The sequence below is a fragment of the Bison bison genome, unplaced genomic scaffold, assembly GCF_000754665.1.
Source record: "Bison bison bison isolate TAMUID 2011002044 unplaced genomic scaffold, Bison_UMD1.0 scf7180017864155, whole genome shotgun sequence".
Classification (NCBI taxonomy): Eukaryota; Metazoa; Chordata; class Mammalia; order Artiodactyla; family Bovidae; genus Bison; species Bison bison.
In genome coordinates this window covers 3,247,727-3,265,781 of record NW_011494727.1, presented here as the reverse complement: position 1 = coordinate 3,265,781, position 18,055 = coordinate 3,247,727, and the positions used below count along the sequence as shown (strand labels likewise).

Below are 18,055 nucleotides of genomic sequence, written 5' to 3'. Positions count from 1 at the left end.
TTGTGCTGATACTTTAAACCCTTTACACTGGGGGTCATCAGAAAGCTGGTCAGGGACCGAGGTGACCTGGGCAGTGCTTACTCTCCTAGTATAGATCTAATCATGGCATCCCTGAAGAAGACAAACTTCCTTCACTGGCTCTGGCCCCTTCCTGCCTTTCAAGCTTATCCCCACCAGCTCCCCTTCCTCAACCACATGGGTCATATTTTATTAATAGTGCCTTCTACTTTCTATCCTTCTTCCTGCCACAGGGCCTTTGCACATGCTTCTTCTATGAAAGAGACTCCTCTATTCTCTTTCTTATCCATTTACCTCCCAGTCATTCTTCAAAGTTCAGCTCGAAAACACCTCTCAGCTAGTTGTACCTTCCATAATACACCATCAACTTGTCATGTTACCATCTTACGTTTCTTCCAGTGATGGCTTGAGAAGTGCCTTTCTTCTAGACTGGAAGCTCTATGAGGGCAGTGGCTACATTCCGTTTCTCCCAGGGCCCCTCTATATCAGCTCTAGTCAGATCATTTGTTCATAAACACAGACTGAGAGCCTGCTGTGAGCCCGGCTCTGTGCTTAGCTTGTGGTACTTGGCCCCTGCCCTCAGAGAGGCTGTGGTCCTGCCAGACAGGCTGACACACACTGGATTCAACTGCATGCACACCCCACTGATGCAGTGTTAGACCGAGACTGAGTGCAGTGCTGGATGCCTGGGACACTGGGTGGGGAGCTTGGAGGGGCGAGAGCCACAGACAGAAAGGATACAAGAAAATGGGAAAAGGGGACCCGATTGGGAGGGAGCATTGAGGAGAGCCTCACTCCTGCCTGTGCCGCTGCTGGGGGTCAGCGGGGAGGGGCTGGTGCTTGGGTCTGTCTGCCACAGCCCCTCGGTGATGTCAGCATGTCTCCTCACCCAGGTCTGTTGTGGGCATCCCGACCTGCGAGTGCCTGGTGCAGCTGCAGCCCCGACAGAACTACACCATCTATGTGAGAGCCCTCAACGTGGGCGGCCCCAGCGCAAGGAGTGAGCCCGCCACCGTCCACACCACAGGTCTGTGCCCCCGCCACACACTCACTGGACCCAAAGTTACCCCTTCGTGGCAGACCCAGTGCTGCTGTGACTTCATTGGAAAAATCGATGAACGTTCACTAATACAAACACATGGCAAATCAGGCTACAAAGGGACTCAGGGGTGATCAAAGCCCTGGGGGCCCATTTTACAGAAGGGGGCCACTTTATTTTTTCTGGCCGCACCACCCATCACGTGGGAACTTGGTTCCCCATCTGGACATCGAACCCGCACCCCCTGCATTGGAAGTGTCTTAACCCATGAACTGCCAGGGAAATCCCCATTCTGTAACTTTTTTTTTTTGACGTGCTTTGTTTTAACCATAATTCAGAGATGGTTGTATGATCTCCTCCCTTCTCTCTCACTGTGCTCATTGGAAGTTGGATTTTGCTAACCTTTGTCAAATTGATCACTAGTAATTCCCTCAATTCCTATTCCCCTTGGCAAGCAGATTAGAAATTCCTGTTCACCTGCAGGTATTTACAGCCTCCCAGTGAAGAGTGCAGCCACTGGAATCAGATGGGCTTGGGTTTTTTGTTGTTGTTATTCCTTATGTTTATTTTTATTTTCTTTTTTGAAGCATTTATTTATTTGACTGCACTGGGTCTCAGTTGTGACACATAGGATCTAGTTCCCTGACCAGGGATGGAACCCAGGCCCCCTGCATTGGGAACATGGAGTCTTAGCCACCAGGGACGTCTCTGGGGTTCCAATTGGAGTTCTAGCATCTACAGCTGATGATAGGACCACCCTGCCCCTCTGTTTCCTCTTCTACAAAATGGAAATACTAACACCTGGATACTTGTAAGGTGTGAATGGGATAAGACTCAACAAACCGCTTAGCTCAGTACTAGACACCCAGTAACACCCGACCCATGTAAACTGCCATCATGATTAGCACGAGGGGCATCACCAGGCAAGATCCAGGCTCACCAGTGTCAGACAGGGAGCTAACTCCGGCCACGCGTGGTGAGGCCCCGGCCTGTGTGGAGTGCAACGTGGAGAAAGCAGTGGAGTGATTGGCTTGGGGGGTCTCCGTGTGCCTCCCCCCTCGCAGGCAGCTACTTCTCCCTGGACAAGCACACCTGCCATCCCCGGCTGACTGTATCTGAAGATGGGCTCACGGTTGTGAGAAGCGAGAGGAGAGGCCCCGCCAAGGAGCCAGTCCCCAGCGACGCCCAGTTTACCAGGTACTGTACCAGCCCCTCACCTGAACAGCTCATGAACCCCCCTAATATGTGCTGTTATTCGGGTACTGGTGGATTATGACTGATGCAGCCTTGAAAGGGGCTTCAGGCTCTGACTCCCAGAAATGAGGGAGAGGGAGGGGAGGAGGGGAGACTGGGGAGGGGTAGTAGGAGTCTAACCAATGTCAGAAGGGGAGACGTGGCTTCTGAGTGGAGTCCTGGGCTCCCAGAGCAGTGGGAGAACAAGGACCCAGCCCCTCAGTGCGGAGCCCAGAGCTCTCTCCCCCACTGGGCAATACTTTCTAACAAAACTCCTGGTGAAAAACCAAAGCTGGTGGAAGGAATGATGATTATGCAGGCACAAGACCTGAGGGAGGGGTGTCCATCAAAGATGCGCCCTGTCTGTCTGGACTGATGCTATTTTCAGAACTTAGTGCTTAAGGTCGAAATGATGTATTAATACCTTGCTGCTGCTGCTGCTAATAAGTCGCTTCAGTTATTTCCGACTCTGTACGACCCCATAGACAGCAGCCCACCAGGCTCCCCCATCCCTGGGATTCTCCAGGCAAGAACACTGGAGTGGGTTGCCATTTCCTTCTCCAATGCATGAAAGTGAAAAGTGAAAATGAAGTCACTCAGTTGTGTCTGACTCTCAGCAGTCCCATGGACTGCAGCCTACCAGGCTCCTCCGTCCATGGGAGTTTCCAAGCAAGAGTACTGGAGTGGGGTGCCATTTATTAATACCTTGCATGCAGTGCTAAATTGCTTCAGTCATGTCCAACTCTTTGCAACCCTACTGACTGTAGCCCACCAGGCTCCTCTGTCCATGGTTCTTTACCACTGGTGCCACCTGGGAAGCCCCCATTTATACCTTACTTCTTTCCAACTATTTAAAGAAGACTTAAAATAGGGGCCAAGGAACTTCCCTGGCAGTCCAGTAGTTAAGACTGTGCCTTCCAGTGCAGGGAATGTGGGTTTGATCCCTTGTGGGGAGGCTAAAATACCACATGCCTCAGTGCCCCCCCCCACCCCCCACAAAAAAGAAGCAATATTGTAACAAATTCAATAAAGACTTTTAAAATGGTTCACATAAAAAGAAATCTAAAAAATGGCGGAGGGGGGGCAAATGTACCCTACTGAAATAGAAAAATCACAGCAGTGGATGAAAAAAAAAAAAAACATGGCTTAACTTCAAGGGCTAATTTCTGTTTTTAAGATTAATTATTAAACACAGTTCTCAGCTTCTTGGTAATCAGGATAGAAAGAATTCTTGGTGGGCTGGTCTCAGAGTCAGGAGGATCTTCTAAGGAAGAAAGGACTTAGGAGGCCAGAGGGGCTACCGATGAACAACTGCATCTAGCCTCCCTGCCTGCGTCCTGGGCTGTCTCCTAACTGTCTCTTCCTCTGACGCTGGCTCCCTCCTGACCTTACTGCATGTGTGTTATGCACCTACTATCTGTTCCCTGGTGGTTCAGATGGTAAAGACCGCAGGAGACCCTGCTTTGATTCCTGGGTCAGGAAGACCCCTCAGAGAAGGGAATGACTACCCACTCCAATGTTCTTGCCTGGAGAATCCCATGGACAAAGGAGCTGGCGGGTTACAGTCCACGAGGTCACATAGAGTCGGACACGACTGAGCGACCAACACACACATCTGTGCCAGCTTGTGACAGCAGAGCAGCACAGAGTACAATGGAACCCAACTTTATCCCTCCTCGCCTCCACCAATTCAACACTGGGTTGGCGGGGCAGAGAGGAATAAGAAACAATAAAGTTCTTACCTGCGTTGAGAAACAAAATGAAACTGATCAAATCTTAAAGTTCTTATTGACTTTTTTCCAATAATTCTTGAGTTTGGCAGCCCCTGAAATCTAGGAGGTAGAAAGGAGGTCCAAGGAGCTGTACAGAATGAAAGACTTTTTCAGGTGGAAGGGATCAGGAACAAGGAAATTATACTTCCAGGCAAAAAAAGCAGGTTGGTTAAATGTCCACCGACAGAGGAATGGATAAAGAAGATGTGGTACATATATACAATAGAATACTACTCAGCCACTAGAAAGAATGGAATAATGCCATTTGCAACAACATGGATGGCTCTAGAGATTGTCTTACTGAGTGAGGTAAGTCAGACAGAGGAGGAGAAATATCATATGACGTCCCTTTTATGTGGAATCTAAAAAGAAATTACACAAACAAGATAACAAAACAGAGACTCACAGACTTAGAGAACGAACTTTTGGTTGTCAGGGGGTATGGGAAGGGATAGTCAGGGAGTTTGGAATGAATGTGTACACACCTATATTTAAGATGGATAACCAACAAGAACCTACTGTTATGCAGCAGCCTGGATGGGAAGGGAGTTTGGGGGAGAACGGATACAGGTATATGTGTGGCTGAGTCCCTTCACTGTTCACCTGAAACTATCACAACATTGTTTGTTAATTGGCTATACCCCAATACAAAATTTAAAAAAAAATTTTTTTTTAAAAAGCAGGTTGGCTGTGGTAAGGTTACTTTCCTTTAGGAAAGGTCAGGGGTCTCTCAGGCATATTACCTAACTAGTGTTCTGATTGACTGGTTTAAAATTCCATTTAGGTGAAAGGTAAAACTGTAACTAAGTTGTCACTGACTGGTGACATGGGGCTTGGCACACAGGGCTCCAGTCTGGGCCTGTGATCTTGTTCATTTGTTTTTAATATTTAATTATTTAGCTGCACTGAGCCTTAGTTGCAGCATGTGGACTCTTAGTTCCAGGGCAAGAATCGAACCTGGGCTCCCTGCATTGTGAGCACAGTCTTAACCACTGGACCACAAGGAAAGTCCTCAATCTCTTTCTTTTTTAAGGAACAAGTGAACCAAATCTTTTTGTTACTGTTAAAAGCCCTGTTGCTGAAAAAGCACACAGAGTGGGCTTGTCTCCTCCTCACCTGTGACCAGTAGTATACTAATCTTCTGATCTTCAGCATCGGGCAGCTGAGCTTTGAGAGCAAAGGTTGTGCCGCCCCACAAATGGGGTGTTTGAACACCTGCCTCCACCCTTCCTGACCACTTACTGACTGACCCCAGCAGTTGAGGTCGCTCACCTGCACAGCCAGGCATGGGTCACCCCAAATGACACATACTTCTACTTTCTAAAACCAGGTGTGCTGCAGTCATGGGAAACCTAGTTCCAGTCCGAGGGCGCCATTACTGGGAGGTGGAGGTGGACGAGTGTTTGGACTACACGGTGGGTGTGGCCTTTGAAGATGTCCCCAGACAGGAGGACCTGGGGGCAAACCGCCTCTCGTGGTGCATGAGGCACGCATTTGCGTCATCAAGGTAAGGCGAAATCTGGGTACCCGAGATCAAAACGTGCTTTGCTGAGAATAGAGCGAGAGGTTTTCACAGGTAATAACTAAGGCCCATGTTATGTTTTCTAAAATACGCTAAGATGTTTCAGGATTCATTGCCTGCCCCTTTCCCTAAAGTCCAGCTAGAAAGAGAAAGCAGCTCTAGGTACTTTTGATAAAATAGCTAAAATTTAATGGAGCGCTTATTCTGTGTTAAGCATTGCTCAACAACCTTACACATACTGTCTTGTTTACTTCTCACAGTTGTATTATCCCATTTACTTGTTTTGGCTGTGCTGGGTCTTCGTTGCTTCTCAGGCTCTTCTCTAGAAGCGCCGAGCAGGGGCTACTCTCCAGTTGCAGTGTGCGGGCTTCTCATTGCCTTGGCTCCTCTTGCTGCGGAGCCCAGGCTCTAGAGCATGTGGGCTCAGTAGTTGTGGCTCCTGGGTTCTAGAGCATAGGCTTAATAGTTGTAGCACTCGGGTTTAGTTACTCTGTGGCATGTGGGACTTTCCCAGAGAGGGAAACTGTGTTTCCTGCATTGGCAGGTGGATTCTTTACACAGAGCCACTGCCAACATGGATTCAGGGCTTGGATTCAAACCCAGGCAGTCTGGCTCCAAAGACAGCATTCTTCACCACTAAGCGATTGGTTTTACATTTATGTTCAACTTCAGTGTTACTAAATGAAGTTTGACTTGAAGCCCCAAATCCAACCTTTTTGGTAGATGTGGGCAGAAGCTTAATGGTTATGATTAATTCTGGTTTGCTTCTGCTGCTAAAAGCATTCTGTCCTCTAATGGGAAAATCCACAAGGTCCAGGCCAATAGACACTTCAGACTTAGAAGGCCATGAGTGCAACCTCCCTCCATCTCAAAAATGGCAAAAAATTTTTATCACCCCACTTTCCCAGCATCGTGTGTACTATGGGGCCTCTGACCCTCAACTTGCTGAAACCTATTAATGTTTCACAGTGAAACCTCAATCATGGTTAGTTAAATGTTGCCATGCCCAAGCAATTGTGAGACCAGCCTTCCTCCTGTAAGGCATTAGAGCTAAAATGTGCTCTAAAATGCACTCTGCTAGACCTCAGACCCAGTTCGGAGAATGCAAGAAACACCGTGCACTGAGCCACACACTGTTTTTGAATATTCTGCCTGAAGTAAGACTAAAAATCAGTCTCCTCTCTTAGTTAAGAACGAGGGGCATAAAGGAAGAGTGGGCATCTGTGTGGAGTGGGAGGGGTAAGGCTAAAAGAAGGGTGGGAACACAGACAGAGTAGGACAGGAAGGGCAAAAAGCTGAGCGCTTGAGCAGGCTTGCAGTCCCACCTTGCAAAGATGTTGGGGTGTGTGTGTGTGTGTGTGTGTGTGTGTTCACAATGGAGGACTTGCACTTTTTGACTCATAGTCTTAGACTCTATAGATGGTGGGAGGGAAAGTAGAGAGTGACTGCTCAGTTGAGAAAAAATAAGGTGAACAGGGAGGGAAATGGGCTGGTTTGCTCCAGCATGTTCTTAAGTGTTCACCCCAACTGTGTGGACCCCCATGCCAGCACACAGAGCTCTTCACGTGCCCATAGTGGGGCAGTGTTAGGCAATTCCCTTGGCGGGCTTTGGCTTCAGCCACTTCCAAGCACACAGGAGAGGCAACCTCCCTTTGTGGTGAAACCCTCCCCTGGCAGGAGAGGGTGCCAGTGCATACAGTACCGAGCGGTGACAGCCCCCAGGTGCCCCGCTTGGTCTGAAAGTTTAAGAACGGGATGCCTCACAGTAACGTGCAGATTATACGTAAAGGCCCCGTTTACTGCATGAAAGATCGTGAAGTTCCCTGTTTCAAATGTCTTTTATTTCAGGGGATTTACACATCTGAACCTTGAAATTCACATTTTTAAACATATGATTTCTATACAAATTTTGATGCAGTATGAGTTTATGATACTGTGTGTTAAGTTTTCTAGGTTAAGTGGCTGCTCAAAAACAGAGTTTTGAAACCTAAGTTCCTTAGGACAAAGAGATGTATAGTTTTAGAAATGGCCTGTTACTTTGATATTCATTTAATGAAGGAAAATAATATAGGAGTATTTGAAAATTGATATGTTCTGTAAATAGCCCATCCACAGAGTTTCTGAAGTTTTGCTATATCAACATTTAATCTTCAGGCATAAGTATGAATTTCTACACAACAAGATGACTCCAGACATAAGAATAACGGTTCCCCCAAAGAAGATTGGTATCCTGTTAGACTATGAAAATGCAAAGTTGTCATTTTTCAATGTGGACATTTCTCAGCATCTGTATACATTCAGCTGTCAGCTTCACCAGTTTGTGCATCCCTGTTTTTCCCTGGAAAAGCCTGGCTGCCTGAAGATACACAATGGCATTTCGATGCCAAAGCACGTCACTTTCTATTAGCCCACTCTGCTTGTCTCTCTTCCGTGCCAACCCCTCTCCCAGCCACTCACGCCTCAGCTGCCTGAACTTGGCATTCAAGCACCATGTTCCGTGTCACTTACGGCTCGTTATCTGGCAGCCTGGTGTGCTGGCATTCATTTCACCTGACTTGGATCCTGTGCACTGCCACCTTGTGAGGCTTGGTTACTCAGTTCTAGTCCTGGCTCTAAAATGAAGTTTCAAACTAAACTCAAAGGTCTTTAAGGCTGTCAAACTGCATTGGTCTATCTGTGTATATGCAACTGAGTCCCCAAGGCCTGCGGAGCTTGGGGGAGGAGGAGGGAAGATTCATGTTAGTGGCCCAGGCTGCCCCAGCACTTGTGACATCTCATTAGTTGGCCAAGGACTGGCTTGAGAAGGCAAGAGGCCATCCGCAAAGAGAACCAGGGAGGCCATATGGTCTTCTCAGTCGCGTTCTCGTTTTCCCAGTGGCAGTCTGGAGGGTGAGGTTTCTCCCATCAAGTACTTTCTAAAAACCTGTTCCTCTCCTTCCTGGTATTTATGCCCTCTTAATTTTGAAGTGACCTTTGTAATGCCTGATTCCACAAAGGCCAGTGTCTGTCTTGTTCAGCACTCAGTCCCTGAGGGCTGACTCGTGCATGCTGAGTATCTGTTGAATAAAAGAGCATCTTTTTCATCCACCCACCGCTCTTCAGCCTATCACTGCTCTACACGTGAGGGACGGCAGGGCTCGTTCAAACTGCGGCAAAAGACCTATGACCAGGAGATGGAGGGGAGGCAGTGTGACAGAAGAGGGGCACCCGGGGCTTGGTGGCCTGGTCGGTAAAGACGCAACATCCCGTGCTTCCTGGTGTCACACACGAATACTACATGTGTTGCTTTCACTGTGTGCGTGTTGGGGACATGGTGTGGGGCCGGGGGGCCCTCGTAGGTCTGGTCAGCATAGACACCAGTACTTGTAACTGATTCTAGGAACTGACCTATAAGGTAAAGAGAACCATATCTGAAATTGGAAGACCCGAGTTTGATTGCTGTGTTACAGCCACTTTGCTTTAGGCCCTAGAAAAGTCACACTATCTCCCTGAGCTTGTTTCCCTTTGAACAAAGAGAAAAATAACACTTATGTGTGTGCATGCATGCCAAGTCACTTCACTTATATCTGACTCTGTGTGACCCCATGGGCTGTAGCCTGCCAGGCTCCTCTGTCCATGGGATTCTCCAAGCAAGAATACTGGAGTGGCTTGCCATTTCCTCCTCCGGGGGATCTTCCCAACCAGGGATCAAACCCGCATGTCTCCTTCAGTGGCAGGCGGGTTCTCTACCACTCGCACCAGCTGGGGAGCCCCTTGTCTTATAGGAGAGATTTAATGACAAACATGAGAATGCAGAACCACGTATGACAGAGAGCAGATGCACAAGTCTTTTAGGAGAAAACATCAGCCCACCAAGTGCAGAGCTGAGCGCCGTGGGGAGAGGTCTCCTGCCAGCAGCTTCCGGGCCTCCTGCCTCGCTGCTCTCCTGCGTTCTGTGAGGTCCACGCCCAGCCCTCTCGGCTGCATCTCTGGTTTGGTTCTTGAGTTCAAGTTTCCGGTGCCAGTTCTCAGAGACAATTTAGTATCATATCCTGTGGGTACTTCTTTAAACATATATGCCCGGATCCCATCACTTAGGGTTTTGTGTTAACTGAAAAATCTTTCATGCTTCCCAGTACATGCTGAATCTGACACAAGGAACCCCTATTATCTCCTATCTCAAAACCCTGCCTATTTATATAAATAAGAACTCAGATTCTTAAACTCACAACTCAACCTGACAATCTTAAAGCTTCTTACACACACATCTCTGCCCTACCCTAAAATAAGGAAGTAGCACAGAGATGGCTCAAATTGCAATATGTGTGTGTGCGTGTGTGTGTGTGTGTGTGTATTCAAAAATGCTCTCAGCTACTAAAAAAACTACTGAGTAGGAGGTTGGACCTCACAGATCAAATAAGTTTGAACACAGGGTTTTTCAGGCTTTCTTTCACATATAAGATAAAATGGATAAAAACTAGGCATATATAAGGTTTTAATAAGATTTTATTTTGATCAAGGAAAAATGGTCTACAATTAGCTCTGACATTTAAAATCCATTTAATTTAAACAAGGCAGATGACCAACTTCAAGTATCACAATTACTCAGCTTATAAAGAACCTTTAATATGTTTCTCATCTTCTACAAGAAAAAAAAAAGTCTAGAAAAGAACCAAAACTTTTTTTTTTGGTAAATATTCTAATTCCTTAAAATGCCAAGAACTATCTACTGAAACTACATTTCAACAAGGGGCAGGATTTACCTCAAGGCCATGTTCACCTGCAACCTGCTGATAAATCTGTTAAAAAACAAAACAGAAAAAGATTAAAAAAAAAAAAATCAGACCACTGTAGCCACAATCCTTCATAATGGGCAATTAAGACAAAAGGTATCAAAATCTGTTCTTTTCTTAGCTTTACCTATATCACCATATAACTCTTGAGCAAGTAATTAACGTAAGCTTTGGCCTCCCACCTTAACAAAGGGGAAAGGGAATATGTAAAACCACCACAGAATCCTGGTGTAGACTAACAGGGGTTCAGAGATTTAGAACACTCAGAACCTAAGGCACCCTTATTAGATGAGACTGCAAAGTTGGTTAGAGACTTGGGATATAAAATGACACTGGTTTCTAGTAAAACTGAATTGCCTTTTCTTTGGAGAAGTATTATGTTTAATAACCAACTCCCTGTTGATTCAAACTACAGTTTGCAAGCACTTGTACACATCCAATAAAATATTTCTGAAGCTTGTGCTCGGTCATCGGTCTGCTCTTTCCATGTTCCAGCACATGTGAAAACCTTACATGGCTCACACACTGACAGCTGCCCCCAGCACGATTCACCATGATGCAGCATTCTGTAAACAACACTATGCTGGTCTCCATCCAAGGAAGTTTAGCCATCTGGAGACTTCCTGGACGCTCTGAAGCCTGCACTACAGGAAAGGTCCTCTCCTCCGCTTTCCTAACCAACCTCTCCAATTTCCAATCGCTTTCCTATCAATTAAAGAGTAAGAGTCTCATAGGTTCGCTAAGTCTCTCTTCACCCTCACTCATCTCTGTATTTACTACTCCTATGTTCTACAGGAAGATGATGCAAACTGTTATCATTGCTGTTGGTAGATAAGTAGGTCTTGAATTCATTTTGCACACAAGACCTGTTCTATCTACCTTTTCATTTAGGAGGCTAAAAGCAGAGTCAGCTTGACTTCAAGGACTCTATTTTGTTAGTCTCCAGAAGAACATGACAAGTCCAGCTTTTAGAACACTGTCTTCTAGCATGTCAAGATACTGAGGGAATGGTCATTTATTACTTTTATAACTTAAAGCTTTAACAGATTAGAACTCTTACATATGCTTCCTTCACAGCAACCAATGGTTAATGAACCTAGATGCAAGACACTTTGTGATTTGTAAAGAGTCCACCCAGTCAGCATCTTTTCTGTGAATTAGGAAGTCTCCTGCAAGGAGCATTAACCGTGAGCAGGGCACAACTATGCCCCAAGTCAGTAAAATGCTCCCAAATATTTTAGAAATGCTAGTGAACAGTTCATGTCTTACTATTACAGAGCTGCTTTTCTGCAATTCCCCAATCCCAGAAAAAAACATTAAGCCCAACTTACTAATTGATTGCCTTTTCTTCATTTTCCCCAGTTTGACAAATTCAGGTTTTTCTGCCCTATTTCCACCTCACTCAAATCCTGGTGGAATTAAACTGTCATTTATGCGAGCTATGCAAATTCAATTTAACAGCTTGCAGCTGATTAAAACAACATGCAGTCACCCAGATAGAGCCAACAAAAATGTTTTTGTAGTATGAACTTGGATTCTAATCTTGCTGTCTCCCCTGTGCTCATTCCTAAACTTAAATGTGGGGATCTTTTCTTTGAAAGCACCTTAAATGTCCTTATATTCAAAAAGACTGAACTGGAGACAAGAACATAATCCACTCACTGGGAAAGAATCCAACGAACAAATTGAGGTTTCCTAGCTATGCATTTAAACAAAGCAGGAACTTAGTTTTTACAAACGGATTTACTGAGTAGATACATTACTTTTTCGTATAACCATCCTATTATTCTGCCACTCTGAAAGATTTCTACCCTGACTTCCTTTCATATCCCAAACACCCATCCAGTTAAGGGGGAGGAAGCAGTGAGAGAAGGAAAACAAGAGAAGCATGAGCCAAAAATAAGGCTAACACTCTAGGTAAAACACCTGACAGTGTCTTCTGTACAATTTACAATTCAGCCACAGATTCCTGGAAATCTGGAATGACCCACCCCAGCCCCGCCCCCAGCCTCCCCGTTCCTTGTCCACCTGTACAAATGCCTGTATAAAAGTCGCTTCTTAGAAGCACTAATTTCTCCCTCTCTCAGGCTGTTAAGTGCCACACACTCACCTCCTTCGGAATACTTAAGTGGCTATACTGCCACCATGACCTGTGTCTACTCCACTTGACTATAAGTCAATCAAAGGCAAGAACTGTGCCTTCATAATTTCTGAATGATCGAATCACAGAAACAACGGTGTTCTGTTTTCAAAGCCCTCATATACCTGAAAAAGAGAGAGAGAGACATCAAATTGTCTTCCAAAATAACAAGCCTCTTTATTAGAAAGTGGGTTTCAAATTTCTGTGTATAGGCAGGAGCAGGGACAAGGATTCTCAACCTTTCTTCTGTCCCAGTATACCTTGGATGGATTTATATTGCACCTAAATGTACAACACCTCCCTCTTTATTCCTACTCACTTTTTCTCCCAAAGACTTGTTTAGCAATCCAAAGAGACAGCACGGTGTGGAGGGAAGAATTCTGGGTTGGAAATGAAATCTCACTTTTAGTTTGTCTCACTAACAACCTGTGTTACTTTCAGTCTGTCTCCTCTCAGAGACTGTGCTTTAATCTAAGATGAAAGGAGGGGTAATGACCTAGACGATCCTGTTCCACCTCTAATACCAAATGATGACGCTGCTGGCCAATTCGGGAAGCTTAAAAATGACCATCTGTGAGTGTACTTTTTCAAATTAATGCAACAGGCGCTGCTACCAGGCAGGAATCATCGACTCAGAAAGGCAGGGTTCGTGTAGACTTTCACGTTACATAGCTTACGCAACACAGATCTCGCCCCCGTGAAATTACACCTACTTAAGTTTTTTCTTAAACTTCATTCTGAGTGTGAATTTCTCCCTTCCGCATCTATCCTCACGACTTTTCCGTGAGCTATCAAGCTCGTTTTTCAGACGAGGTCGAAAGAGCTGAGGACAATGAGTTAGTAATGAGACCTCGGTCGCTGGTGGCCTGACCCGGGGACAGATACACCAACCCCTCACCTCTAATTCCGGTTCCCTGCAGCATCGCTTGAAGCCCGATGCTACAGACGGCCTGCCTAAAAGGTCGCTGCAGTCATCCACTCCGCCGAGTGGCCAGAGATTAGCCTCACCTTACGCAACACAACGAGCCTGCTTTCCGGTGTCCGATGTCGGTGGCAACTCCCTTCTCCTTCCTGCAGAAATCAGCTCCTTTCGGTTTCCGGGGCGCCAAGAGGAAGTCCCTCCCCACGCGGCAGCGTGAGGCGGTGCGTCGCGTCGAGGCGCCTTGCGCAGGCGCGGAGAATTAAGCTTGTGATATTATAAGAGGTATGCTCTCTGCTGGGTAGTAGGAGGAACGCTGGACAGTGGGTTGTTGTTGCTGGGTCCACGGCCGTGGGGAGAAGTCTGGGAGCCGTTGAGCGGGGCTTGAGAGAGCGACTTGGAGACGCCATCTTCTCAGAAAATAACCCCTTTCTCCAACAGAGGTCCTCCGTGAATTCGAGGCCCACGTACCCCAGTTGCTTGTGTTTCTCGCTTTGCTCCACTTGTCCCATGCTGTATTTAGTTCCTCACTGTGTTTCGGTTTTCCGTGTGGTCCCATATCTTGCTTCAGTAATGCTGAGTGTTGGCTGTGCATCTCCCAGCAGTTAGTTCATAAATGCCTGGTAATTCTTGGCCAGTAGGACTGCTGAAGCTCAACTCATTCCTTTACCAGCGACGGGATTGAGCGCTTACGTAGTACTGGCGTGGTCTGTGGGTATGGCACTCTTGCTGTTGCCTTCGTTTCCTAGGGCTGTCATAAAGAAGTAACACATATTGGGTGGCTTAAAGAAACACTCCTTTTCTCGCAGTTCTGGAGGCTGGAAGCCGGAAAGACTAAAGGTGTCAACAACATCATGTTTGCTCTAAGACACTGGGTAAACCCCCTCCCCACTTGCCTCTTGGTAGTTTCTGGTTCAGTTCACTTCAGTCGCTCAGTCGTGTCCGACTCTTTGCGACCCCATGGACTGCAGCACGCCAGGCCTCCCTGTCCATCACCAACTCCCGGAGCTTACCCAAACTCATGTCCATTGAGTCGGTGGTGATGCCATACAACCATCTCCCACCTTCAATCTTTGCCAGCATCAGGGTCTTTTCCAGTGAGTCAGTTCTTTGCATCAGGTGGCCAAAGTATTGGAACTTCAGCATCAGTCCTTCCAATGAATATTCAAGACTGATTTCCTTTAGGATTGACTGGTTTGATCTCCTTGCAGTCCAAGGGACTTTCAAGAGTCTTCTCCAACACCACAGTTCAAAAGCATCAATTCTTCAAGGCTCAGCTTTGTTTATGGTCCAACTATCATGTCCTTACATGACTACTGGAAGAACCATAGCTTTGACTAGACGGACCTTTGTTGGCAAAGTAATGTCTCTGCTTTTTAATATACCATCCAGGTTGGTCATACCTTTTTGTCCAAGGAGCAAGTGTCTTTTAATTTCATGGCTGCAGTCTCCATCTGCTTTTATTTTGGATCCCAAGAAAATAAAGTCTGCCACTGTTTCCATTGTTTCCCCATCTATTTGCCATGAAGTGATGGGAATGAATGCCATGATCTTTGTTTTTTGAATATTGAGTTTTAAGCCAGCTTTTTCACTCTCCTTTTTCACTTAATCAGGAGGCTCTTTAGTTCCTCTTCATTTTCTGCCCAAAGGGTGGTGTCATCTGCATATCTGAGATTATTAATATTTCTCTCAGCAATCTTGATTCCAGCTTGTGCTTCAGGCAGCCGGGCATTTCACATGATGTACTCTGCATGTAAGTTAAATAAGCAGGGTGACAGTTTACAGCCTTGTCGTATTCCTTTCCCAATTTGGAACCAGTCCAATGTTGCATGTACGGTTCTAACTGTTGCTTCTTGACCTGCATACAGATTTCTCAGGAGGCAGGTAAGGTGGTCTGGTATTCCCATCTCTTGAAGAATTTTCCACAGTTTGTTGTGATCCACACAAAGATTTTGGTATAGTCAATAAAGCAGAAGTAGATTTTTTTTGGAATTCTCTTGCATTTTCTGTGATCCAGTGGATGTTGGCAATTTGATCTCTGGTTCCTTTGCCTTTTCTAAATCCAGCTTGAACATGTGGAAGTTCATGGTTCATGTACTGTTGAAGCATAGGTCGGAGCATTTTGAGCGTTACTTTGTTGGCATCTGAGATGAGTGCAATCGTGCAGTAGTTTGAACATTCTTTGGCATGGCCTTTCTTTGGGATTGGAATGAAAACTGACCTTCTTCAGTACTATGGCTACTGCTGCATTTTCCAAATTTGCTGCCATATTGAGTGTAGTACTTTAGCCACAGCGTCTTTTAGGATTTGAAATAGCTCAGCTGGAATTCCATCACCTCTGCTAGCTTTGTTCATACTGATGCTTCCTAAGGCCCACTTGACTTCACATTCCAGGATGTCTGGCTCTAGGTGAGTGATCACACTATCACTCTGGGTCATGAAGATCTTTTCTGTATAGTTCTTCTGTGTATTCTTGCCACCTCTTCTTAATATCTTCTGCTTCTGTTAGGTCCATACCATTCTGTCCTTTATTGTGCCCATCTTTGCATGAAATGTTCCCTTGGTATCTCTAATTTTCTTGAAGAGATCTCTAGTCTTTCCAATTCTTTGTTTCCCTCTATTTCTTTGCATTGATCCCTGAGGAAGGCTTTTTTTTTTTAATCTCTCCTTGCTATTCTTTGGAACTCTGTATTCATATGGATATAGCTTTCCTTTTTTCCTTGCCTTTTGCTCCTCTTCTTTTCTCAGTTATTTGTAAGGCCTCCTCAGACAACCATTTTGCTTTTTTGCATTTCTTTTTCATGGGAATGGTTTTGATCACCACCTCCTGTATAATATCACAAACCTCCACCCATAGTTCTTCAGGCACTCTGTCTACCAGATCTAATCCCTTGAATCTATTTGTCACTTCCACTGTATAATCGTAAGGGATTTGATTTAGGTCATACCTGAATGGTCTAGTGGTTTTTACTACTTTCTTCAATTTAAGTCTGAATTTGGCAATAAGGAGTTCACGATCATAGCCACAGTCAGTTCCTGGTCTTGTTTTTGCTGACTGTATAGAGTTTCTCCATCTTTGTCTGCAAAGAATATAATCAATCTGATTTTGGTATTGACCATTTATTTGGTGATGTCCATGTGTAGAGTCATCTCTTGTGTTGTTGGAAGAGGGCGTTTGCCATGACCAGTGCGTTCTCTTGGCAAAACTCTGTTAGCCTTTGCCCTGCTTCATTTTTACTCCAAGGCCAAAGTTGCCTGTAACTCCAGGTATCTCTTGACTTCCTGCTTTTGCATATCAGTCCCCTATGATGAAAAGGACATCTTTTTTGGTGTTAGTTCTAGAAGGTCTTGTAGGTCTTTATAGAACTGTTCAACTTCAACTTCTTTGGCATTAGCAGTTGGGGCATAGACTTGGATTACTGTGATACTGAATTGTTTACCTTAGAACGAACAGAGATCATTCTGTTGTTACTGAGATTGAACCCAAGTAATGCGTTTTGAACTCCTTTGTTGAATGTGAAGTCTACTCCATTTCTTCTAAGGGATTGTTGCCCACAGTAGTAGATATAATGGTCATCTGAATTAAATTCGTCCATTCTAGTCTATTTTAGTTAACTGATTCCTAAAATATCGATGTTCACCCTTGCCATCTCCTGTTTGAGCACTTCCAATTTACCTTGATTCATGGACCTAACATTCCAGGTTCCTATGCAATATTGTTCTTTACAGCATTGGACTTCCTTCACCAGTCACAGGTACAACAGGGCATTGTTTTTGCTTTGGCTCCATCTCTTCATTCTTTCTGGATCTATTTCTCCACTCTTCTCCAGTAGCACATTGGGCACCTACCAACCTGGGGAGTTCATCTTTCAGTGTTATACCTTTCTGGCTTTTCATACTGTTCATGGGATTCTCAAGGCAAGAATCATGAAGTGGTTTGCCATTCCCTTCTCCAGTTCCTGGTGCTGTCCAATAGTCCTTGATGTTCTATGCTTGTAGCTACTCCTTACTCCAGTCACTTAACTCTGTTCTCCTTATGTTTCTTCTCTTAAAAGATGGGATGTAGGGCCCAGCCTATTCCAGTATGACCTGAGTTTAACTTATTACATCTGCAATGGCACTGATTCCAGATAAAGTCTCATTCTAAGGTCCAGGAAGGACATGAATGGGAGTGGGGGAGAGGATATGACACTATCCAACCCAGAATAGCTGTCAAAGAGCTTAAGAAGTAGGCAAGCCAAATACAATCAACAGCTGTAGTACAAGTGAACTCAAACATATTTTAGTTGGATTTGAGAAGTTTTCATGGACAATGGGGCTTCCCAGGTGGCGCTAATGGTCAAGAACGCACCTGCCAGTGCAGGAGATGGAAGAGACACAAGGTTTCCTCCCTAGGTCAGAAGATCGCCTGGAGGAGGACATGACAACCCACTCCAGTATTCTTGCCTGGAAAACCTCATGGACAGAGGAGCCCGGTGGACTATAGACCATAAGGTCACAAAGAGTCAGACACAAACGAAACGACTTAGCGCGCGCGCACACACACACACACAGACACACACACACACACAGAATGAGGGGTGGGTAGAATTTGGATGTGTCATTCGTAGACCATCACAGCGTGCTTGGCAAACAGACAG

At 45.5% G+C, this 18,055-nt stretch overlaps 1 protein-coding gene and 1 long non-coding RNA gene across 3 annotated transcripts in view; one reads left to right on the top strand and one right to left on the bottom strand.

Annotated features, from left to right (window-relative positions):
* The window catches only part of FSD2 (fibronectin type III and SPRY domain containing 2), a 45,125-nt gene extending 36,013 nt beyond the window's left edge, over positions 1-9,112 (top strand). Inside the window, exons 12-15 of the mRNA XM_010841105.1 lie at positions 912-1,045; positions 2,122-2,254; positions 5,393-5,569; positions 7,739-9,112. Of these exons, the coding sequence (XP_010839407.1) occupies positions 912-1,045; positions 2,122-2,254; positions 5,393-5,569; positions 7,739-7,991 (697 nt within the window). The 3' untranslated portion in view covers positions 7,992-9,112. The remainder of the gene's footprint in view (positions 1-911; positions 1,046-2,121; positions 2,255-5,392; positions 5,570-7,738) is intronic.
* Positions 9,113-9,259: 147 nt separating this feature from the next.
* LOC104989422 lies at positions 9,260-13,590 on the bottom strand. 2 transcript variants are annotated; one of them, XR_825372.1, is made up of 4 exons: positions 13,505-13,590; positions 12,467-12,621; positions 11,688-11,765; positions 10,052-10,362 (listed from the first exon to the last, which is right to left on the bottom strand). It is a non-coding gene; the product is annotated as an uncharacterized LOC104989422 (long non-coding RNA). The 2 variants fall into 2 exon arrangements; XR_825371.1 differs by lacking the exon at positions 11,688-11,765 and having other exon boundaries at positions 9,260-10,362.
* Between the last annotated feature and the right edge of the window lie 4,465 nt (positions 13,591-18,055).